Source organism: Pseudochaenichthys georgianus, chromosome 24, assembly GCF_902827115.2.
Source record: "Pseudochaenichthys georgianus chromosome 24, fPseGeo1.2, whole genome shotgun sequence".
NCBI classification, from domain to species: domain Eukaryota; kingdom Metazoa; phylum Chordata; class Actinopteri; order Perciformes; family Channichthyidae; genus Pseudochaenichthys; species Pseudochaenichthys georgianus.
The window spans coordinates 33,054,337-33,063,822 of NC_047526.1; the positions used below are offsets into that span (position 1 = coordinate 33,054,337).

The following is a 9,486-nucleotide window of genomic DNA, read 5'->3' on the forward strand; positions in this document are numbered from 1 at the left end:
AAAATACATTTACAACAACAGCATTAGCAACATGAACAGTGCCACATCTAGTGTTCGAAAAGGAGTGAGAAGAAGTATAACTTATTTAATCTCACCCCCTTGTCCCTAAATGATTTATTTATAATCTATAATATGCAATAATTATAATTTGTATGCATTATTATTGATGTTATTAGTATTATTAATCGGCTTTACCTGTTGATTGACATATACACATATACATACACAGATATACATATATGCACACATACATATACACACCTACATACTCACACATACACATTGTCCAACACAGGATCAATCAGTACTGACGGTCACTGAGGTACTGTTGCTTTGGAACAGCCATAAGTCATGAGCACTACTTTTCAAATGTTATTGCAATTTCCGGTCATGAATCGGACCGTTTTGAGGTCGGACCGAGCAGGAACTAGATAGAAAACAACATAAATGGACATTGTTTTACAGTAAAAGACACATGTATGATGTTGCAGTGAACATTTTCAGAGTTTACAGCAAGTAGCAGATTGTGAAAGAGGCGAGGGAATTACAAAAGTGTATTCCTTTAGTGCAAAGGAAACGGCAGCGTTACAGGGAAAAAAAATCTGGAGGATAACGGTAGTAAAAACCGAGGTCTCATTTCTTCACAGCAAGCTACGAGTTAAAGTGATTTAAATTCAATGCAGCTCCAAATATATACAATAGATTCACTAGGAAACTGCTCAAAGTGATCAAAGTGCTTAAGGGGATTATTCCGTATTTCCTCGTGTAGATTTCCACCTAATTGACATGTTTATGTTCATTCAGGGTTTTATCGCGGATCCTTTAAAGCAGGGGTTCTCAAAGTGCGGCCCGCGGGCCAATGGCGGCCCTCAGAAATGTTCCTGGCGGCCCGCGATAGTTAATGTGACACGCTGAAATGCATGCGTTATATTTTAATCCTCCATGGTTGTATCTAGTAAGAATTAGAATGGAATTTAAGAATGGTAAAACTGCGCCCCCTGGGTTGTCATTCCTAAATTATGAATGACAGCTTGTGGAAAGCTTGCTTGACTACTGGTTGCATGGCAACTAGGCATCTCGCGAGTTCCGGTTAAGCTAGCGATTTTAGCTAGCGATTTTAGCTAGTCACTGTCTGTAGATAATCCAACGTTGTGTCCTCTGCAAGTTCTTAATGTATACTGTATAATTGGTTAGTACAATAAAGAAAGGATTTGTTTTGGAATTATTTTGTGTTCCGTTTTTTCTCGGGCGGCCCTCAATCCAATATTGGGTACCTAAATTGGCCCTCACTCATCAAAACGTTGAGAACCCCTGCTTTAAAGGCTTCAAATGTTAGACTTCAAGTAGTAGAGTGCTGTGGAAAACATGTAAAAGGGTTGGCTAACTTATCAAATTACCAAATTATTATTAGCTATGTTGTAAAACAGTACTAATGAGATACTTAGCAACAGCTCGGCGGTGTTTTCAGTGGATTTCTACATGTTTTTAAATAAGCTGTCAACGTCTAGGATACATTAAATCATAAAATGTATTGTTTTTATTCTTTATTTAAAGGCTTAATGAACACTGCATGTGTGCACCATAAGCTTACCTCAACCACCTTTTTTACCTATAACTGTGATCACTTTATGCAATTTCCTATGTATCTATGTTGGTTTAAGTGGAATGGACGTGATGGAAAATGACCAAGCCTGTTGGTGTGCTCATGCAGAATGAGAATATGTTGCCGGCAAGCAAACAAAAAGTGAATCTCCCCAGTGTGTTTGAGTCGAATGGTCCCGCTGCATGACGAGTATACATGTGTGGAGCCCACCCCCAGGTTCTATATCCTCCAGTATTTATGTTTCCCTGTTACATGTGTTTCTCCCACATGTGTGTATACGTGTCCTTTGTTCACCGTGTCCCGCTCTGACTTTTATCTCCAGCTCTCCTTTGCTTTCCAAGCCATTTTGTTAGTGTGAGATGTTTTCTGCTTCTGACACATCTCTCCTCATCTGAACCTCCATTCTGCTGCGAGCTGCTTTCAGACTGAGCCATGTCCGTCTTCAGATTCTCTCTGCTTTCGATAAATAGGATCCAGTTAGCACGCTGCTGGATGATACGACCTCTAGCACTCCATTCCCCCCCCCTTTTCCCTCCATTTCTCCTTATAGTCTACTTGCCAGCAGGGTGAACCTGGAAATGTTGAGTACCACGTAGGTTTATGTTAGAAATGTATAGTACGGATCCCCAACACATAGAAACTGCACGATGCTCACAGGCAATTTGCACAATTAGCATACGTTTCATTAATCGGCATTAATTAGCCTATGCAGACAATAGCAAAAATGACTTGAAGGATTTGGATAATTGTGGTGTTGTTTGAGGTTATTGAAGATGCTGAATACATTTCTGACATTATCAGGATAGTAAATGGCAGTTTTGGTTTCCCGAAACTTTAAAAAGGACCCGAAATTCCTCAAATTCAGCCCACCAGGAGTACCCATATGGCCACTTTCTGGTTAAAACTGCCATTTCTGAACCTGAAAATGTCAGAACTGGATTCAGCATCCTCAAGAACTTACAAAACCACTCCAAAATTGTCCAAATCGACCAATTTATTCTAAACTGTTGTCTGCATCGGCTAATAATTCATGCAATTTACGCTATTTGTGCAAATCGCCCAACATATAATAATAATAATGCATTTTATTTATAGAGTGCTTTTCAAGACACTCAAAGACACTTTAGAGAGTAAAAATTCATTATAGTTAAAACAACACACTTGAAATATATAAAACACAACATTGATGACAGATTATAAGCAGTTCTAAAGATGCAAGTGCGCATGCTGCATTTCTATAGAGCCGTACTCTACATTTCCAACATGAAACTTTGTGGAACTCAACATTTCCTCGTTCACACTTGCACTCTATGATCTGGCAAACGGACTATAACCTTTTATTATTATTTCCTTTTCAAACTTCCCTTTTATGACCCCCGTGCCCCTCCTTTTTTCTTTTTTTTGTCTGTGTAGCAAAAGAAAAAGAATGAAAAGGCGGCAGGCAGCAGATTCAGCAGCTCTCCTAGTGTCAGGGCTCTGGAGGCGGCGGGTTCAGGAAGTGGGCCGCAGCCCCCCCATCCTCCGCCCCCCCCCCCCAGCCCAGCCCGGCCGCCTAGAGCCCCTCCCCAACTCCCCCCTCCACCACCTTGAACTCAACTCCAACAAACCTCTTCCCCCGCCGACCCCTCCCACCGAACCCAAGAAATTCATGAGGTGAGACCCTCCACCATCCAATCACAGACCTCCGTTTAACTGTAGATGTAAAAGATTAAAGTTCACCTATTATGCTAAACCCACTTTTTCATGTCTCTTCTACATCAACATGTGTCCCCTCTGTGGAAAGAGACTCTGAACGTTTCAGGAACAAAGATTCTCTCTCTTTTTGATCCATTTCTATAAAAACCTGTCTGAAAATCAGCTGATCAGATTTTGGCCACTTTATGATGTCATAACGATGTTTTGGCTTGTGTAACCAAGGTTACCCCCCCCCCCCCCCCCTTATCACCTGAATCTCCTCTAGAGCTCCATTGACTTCTTTGTAACCAAATCTCTCTCAGAGGGGCGTGGGGAGGGGCTCCTTATTTTCATCTAAAGTAACAGACAGAGAATCAGCACTTTGGAAACAGGGCTGAAACAGAGGGGATTATGGGTAATGCTGCAATGATCTGTTTGGGGTTTGGAGCCAAACACTTCAGAGACATGTTCTGTATATCTCTGAGACCTGTACTAAAGTAATGAAAAACAGCACAATAGGGGACCTTTAAAGCACTTTAAATGAGTGGGTCTGACTTTGAATGTAAAACCTGTACTTTGGGCCTTTTGTGCCTCAGATTTGAAGAAAAAACCACCAGATCTTTGTTGTTTCTGATTTAAAAAAAGAAACAGTGGGACAATATCTGGAGGTTTACATTTTCATTCCTTCCTGCCATAAACCATAAGGAGCATGAAGTCATTGTCATCTCGAGCGGCAGAGAGTCAGAACCGAAGAGCTAATGTGTTGTAACTGACCGACCGCTAATCGTTAGCTCCTTCATTTGTAATGCTACGCCTGTGTAGCTTTCTGCTGCTGTAAAAGTTGAACTACACCCCAAAACGATGGCAGATATTCATTCTCAAATTATCAGTTATAGTAATATTGATTTGAGTCAGAAGTAGAAAGAAAAAACTCTTCAACTTCCGCGTTAAAACTGACGCTAATTAAACCAAAGCAAGTATTTTTATATATCGCACATTTTCATAAACTCAATGGCAACTCAAGGAGCTTTGCAAAAACACATGAAGGAGAAATACAAATATTTTTGACAAATAAGTAACGGACCCATGTAGCAAGAATCAAAGGGCTTAAAGAACACAGATAAAGACAGAGAGGCACGATGCCAAATACAGAAGCAGAAGAAGCTTAACGTTAGCCTTGACTCTGATATGGTTGCATTAAGATAAATACTACTCAGTGGATTCAATCGGCATGAACAAGCTTTTTTTAAATGTCAATTTTAACCCTAAGTAAAAATGTAGCTTTCAATGTCTCGGGGGCTTTACTTTGAAGGTGGTTAGCTGGACATGCTAACATTAGCACAGCTTAAAACCTGTTAAGCCCCAAAGACCCCGCCGGCGGGGCTTTTTTTTTTTTTTTTTCACGACACTGTGTCTCAGGGCTTCTTAATATAAAAAAAACTATGAATGCGTCATACCCTCCTAACGGGAAGAAACTCAGCTAACTGATGATACGAACTATTTTTACCGAAACAAAACACAAGTCTCACAAGAAAGGTCTAAATCAGGGGTGTCAAACTCAATTTCATCCCGGGCCACATCAGCATTATGGTTGCACTCAAAGGGCTGGTTGTAATTTTAATTATATATAAATATACATATGTAAATACATAATATATATGAAATAATGTATTCTATTACATTGTTGGCCCTGCATTGTATTATTATCAGTTCTGGTAATATCTTCCTAGATAACTACGTCTGAAAGCAGAAATCTAGGGCAAATAATTGAAAGTAAATATTCAACAATTACACCAATTGTATTGTATATTATGTTCTTTGCAAGCTCTTGCGGGCCACATCAAATTAGGTCGCGGGCCGGATTTGGCCCCCGGGCCTTGAGTTTGACACCCCTGGTCTAAATGAACCCTGAGCGAAAACATGCTAACCCACTTAGCACAAAACTCTAGGTATAAATCGATCGATATACTTATCGGATCTGCACAAACAAGCTTAGCTAACATGCTGAGATTCCACAGATTATAGAAGTATACGTATCATCACTGAGCGATCAGAACTCGCGACAGGGGAAGCAAATACAGACGACACACAACGTAGCTTTAGGTAGCACAACACGGAGATATGCTCACCTCAGCTGTTACGGACGGACGCAATAATTTAATTTTTTTTACTATGTTCAATCTGAATTTACTTTAAAATAAAAAAAATCTATATTGATTCTGACTCTTCTACATCCAACTCACAGGTCTATCATTGCTTTGAGAAAAAAGATTATTAATGTTCCCCTTTTAGAAGTGAAGTTATGGTCATTTGTTCTGGGAATGTCCTTTTCGAGCCTGAGGGGCTCAACAGCTTAAGAAACTATTATTACTTTTCTCACATATCCTGTTTCAGTGTTTCGTAGCCACTTAGCGTGACGATTGCTATTGAAGCAGACTCGTGACCGACTGAAACTCCTTTCAGATTAAAGGACAATACTAAGAGACGTCACAGGTCTTGACTAAAAGAGATAAAATAATCATTATACTCGGACGTTAGCACGAGTCCCGACGGAGCTTCAGAGAATGGCCTTGGAATGCAAAAGGGGCATGTTGTTATCATTTAGATGTTGTTTTGATTTGTGTCCTCTCCAGTCCGTCATGTTTCCGTGTGCATGCTGCAGGTTTCCCTCCTCTGTTCAGGAAGTTATCAAACTTGCTGTAAATATCTGTGTGGCTTTTATACGTTGTCTTCATCCTCTCATCTTCATCGGAATTTCAGCATGTGCGGCACTTTTTCTCTTCAACTGGAAATGGGATTTTTTTTTTCAAAATAAATACAAAATCTGAAGTAGATATTGTCTCTTGCTCTCATGGACTGTCCCCTCTGTGTGTGTGGTGTTTTATTTTGAAAAGCAGCTTTTACTTCTCGACTCTGTGGTCCATAAATGCTTCTCTTGTTGCTTACTAGAGTGTGTGTGTGTGTGTGTGTGTGTGTGTGTGTGTGTGTGTGTGTGTGTGTGTGTGTGTGTGTGTGTGTGTGTGTGTGTGTGTGTGTGTGTGTGTGTGTGTGTGTGTGTGTGTGTGTGTGTGTGTGTGTGTGTGTGTGTGTGTGTGTGTGTGTGTGTGTGTGTGTGTGTGTGTGTGTGTGTGTGAGAGCATGTTTTGGTTACTTTGACTCTTTCTTGCTGCATGTTTGAGCTGCGTTTATGTAAAGTATGAGATGAGGTGGCTGCTACGCAAAAGCTTTGGGACTAACCTGTTATTACGGGAAGGCAGGAGCAACACACACACACACACACACACACACACACACACACACACACACACACACACACAGACCATGACAGTATGAGGTCAGATATTATAGGTGTGCTCTGAAATGTTTGCAGACTCCATTAAACGATGTGTCTCTCGCTCCACGCACTGACGACCCTTTGGAGTCAGACTGACCCTCTGAGCAGCCGCTCCCCTTTAAACCACCGGGTCCTTGGAGTGTTTATGAAAGTATTCCTATCTTCATGACTTGTATTAGACAACACGCTGAGTCAAATGTTAACATGCGTCCCACCAGGAACAGAGACCTTAGTCATTAGAATAGGGTTATTGTTGATACTATACTAAAACTGCAAATTAAAGATTTACTTTAGCTTGAAACTGAAAATAAAAACGATATTGTTTTAAAAAAAAATAATTATATTTTAACTTTTTTCGATAAAACACATCTCTACCAACATAAAAGTGACGGCATGAATTTCAGTCCTCTCATTGAACAATAGGAATTTAAATGGCTTCACTTTAGACTAAAGTAATGTGAAGGTTAAACATGTATTTTGTGTATATATATATATATATGGCAACCTGCTTCTTTACTTATAGACATGATAGCTGAAAAAAGAAAATGAAACTTACCTAAATCAAATTCTCTTTGAAAAGTAAAATAAAATTAAAATGTCAAAACTACACTAAATCCTCTGAGCTGCTACTGAGCCTCCTCACCGTCACTCTGACAGAAGCAGTGCACGTGTTCCTGGTGCATGTAAACACAACAACCTTTCTCCATGTTCGACTCAGATTCTCTTTTATCAAAAGACAGCAAAGAACACTTGGTTCCTTTGCTGATCATGACGGGACTGTTGGGCCAGACACACACATTGAAGGATAGTAATGTGCTTTTGGTTGTTTTTGCTTTTAAGTGAAGGATTTAGCTGCCTCCTTACATCACATCCTCACCTCCTCTGCTCTGGTGTTCTCCTTCCTCCTTCTCTCTTCCTCTGATCTGCATTTATCATTTCATCCAATCTCTTTTATCATGTCCTCTCTCCCTGTATCCTTCAAAGCAACCAACATCAAAACATCACTGCTGCCATTTCCATTCCCTTCATCTCTCCTCTCTTTGCACATCGTCATAATCTCTATATCTGTACATAAACAATTGAAGAAAATCATATTTGATGGATGAATATTATTTTTACTACCTCTTAATGCACATACACAGTGAAAAGGACACTTTTTTCCTTCAGATTATTATTGTTCTATACTGTAGACATCTTGGTGTTTCCTGTATATATTCTTTTAAAAGATATGAACACTGGTCATGGCCCGACTCCCCCTCATGGGTCAATAAGGAGTCATGTTATCTTGCTCAGACACTCAGACTCCATCTACACGGGAATGTTTACGCACCGCAACAACCCGTAAACAAATGTTTTAACAGAAAGTCTGCCGCGCCGTCCCCGCGTCCCTTGGAAGAGGCGGAGAGGTGGGTGTTCTTCATCTGCCGGTGGACCACCGGAGAGATGTACAGCAGGAGCACAGCATACTTGCCAACCCTCCCTATTTTCGCGGGAGACTCCCGATGTCACTGCCCTCTCCCAGGGTTATATTTCTTCCGCATTTCTGACCAAATCAGATTTACTCAGGACTGTTTCCACTCGGACTTTAATACAGCTACACCATTGTTTGGTTTCCATGGTAGCGCGTATCTTTAGCAGCGCGCGCAACTCAAAGTCTGAGAGGGTGAGGAAGATAGTCACAGAAAACTAAACAAGGATCGACAACACGACCCTCTGCTCCCTCCTCTCCTAAAATACAGGTCCAGCCCACACATGCTCCATCAAGCATGGTGCTACAGGCCGCGAGGCAGTGCACTTATCACTACAATAAGCATGTTAATGTTAATCTAATACAGCCCCCCCCCCCCGCGGAAATGCTCCCGATTTCTGAGGTCTCAAGGTTGGCAAGTATGAGCACACGCCGTCCACCGCGGAGAATAAACAGAAGGGCAACCATGGCAACCATGCTCCGGGGCCTTCTTCGCTGCTTTTGGTGTATTTTGTGGCAGCAGCAGCGCCACTTACAGGCCTGGCATATGTACTACAGCGTTTCCAGCGGGTCGAGCGGTCTCGTGGGAACGGACACGTTAATTGAGCCGAATGCGTGTGAACGGAAGACTTTTTTGAAAACGCAAACGTTCCCGTGTAACTGGGGTCTAAGATTGTAACCACTTAGCATGAAGTTGCATTAAAAGACAGCAAAAAATGATCATTATCACAAGGTAATGAAAGAAAGCTACAGGTTTGACTTAATATGAGGAATCTCGTGTGCAAATTAATATTTTATGGATGAAACCCAGAATCCTCTGAGTCTGAATTACGGGATGCTCTGTGCAAACACGCTTTGTCATGCGGGAGGCCTTTTCCAAAGTAATTGACGCCTTCCAGCAGAAACAACATAAACAAAGAAGAACCCCCCCCCCGCCCCTCCTAAAAAACGAGATATCGCCCGGGGTTATGGGACTGTTTGTAAAAAGGAGAAGCCAATTAAGGAGAAGAGGAAGGTGTTTGTTTTGATAGATGCAAACTCTTTTAAGGAACAACAAGTTTCCCCCGAGCAGCGAACAGGAAGTCGCTGCAGATTCACTCGGTCGCTCGCCAGTGACCGACATTTTACCGTCAACAAATATATAGTTTAAATACTTTAATGATGGTTGGTGGAAAGTATCTTTGCACACACACAATCTCTCACACACACACACACACACACACACAATCTCTCTCACACACACACAATCTCTCTCACACACACACACACACACATCTCTCTCACACACACACAATCTCTCTCACACACACACAATCTCTCACACACACACAATCTCTCTCACACACACACAATCTCTCACACACACTCTCTCTCACACACTCTCTCACACACACACCTCTCTCTCAC

At 41.4% G+C, this 9,486-nt stretch overlaps 1 protein-coding gene across 6 annotated transcripts in view; it reads left to right on the top strand.

Annotated features, from left to right (window-relative positions):
* Nucleotides 1-9,486, top strand: part of fam184ab (family with sequence similarity 184 member Ab) — a 164,644-nt gene that overhangs the window by 152,953 nt on the left and 2,205 nt on the right. For 3 of the 6 annotated variants that reach the window (XR_004551216.2, XR_004551217.2, XR_004551218.2), the window contains one exon: nt 3,017-3,256. The exons of 1 other annotated variant lie outside the window; for it this stretch is intronic. Coding sequence is in view for 2 of the 5 variants with exons in the window: in XM_034076385.1 (XP_033932276.1) it covers nt 3,017-3,110; nt 3,142-3,256 (209 nt within the window). In the remaining 3 variants the exon portion in view is untranslated. Of the gene's footprint in view, nt 1-3,016; nt 3,484-9,486 lie in introns of those variants that run through there. 2 more of the 6 variants (XM_034076385.1, XM_034076383.2) reach the window with 2 other exon arrangements.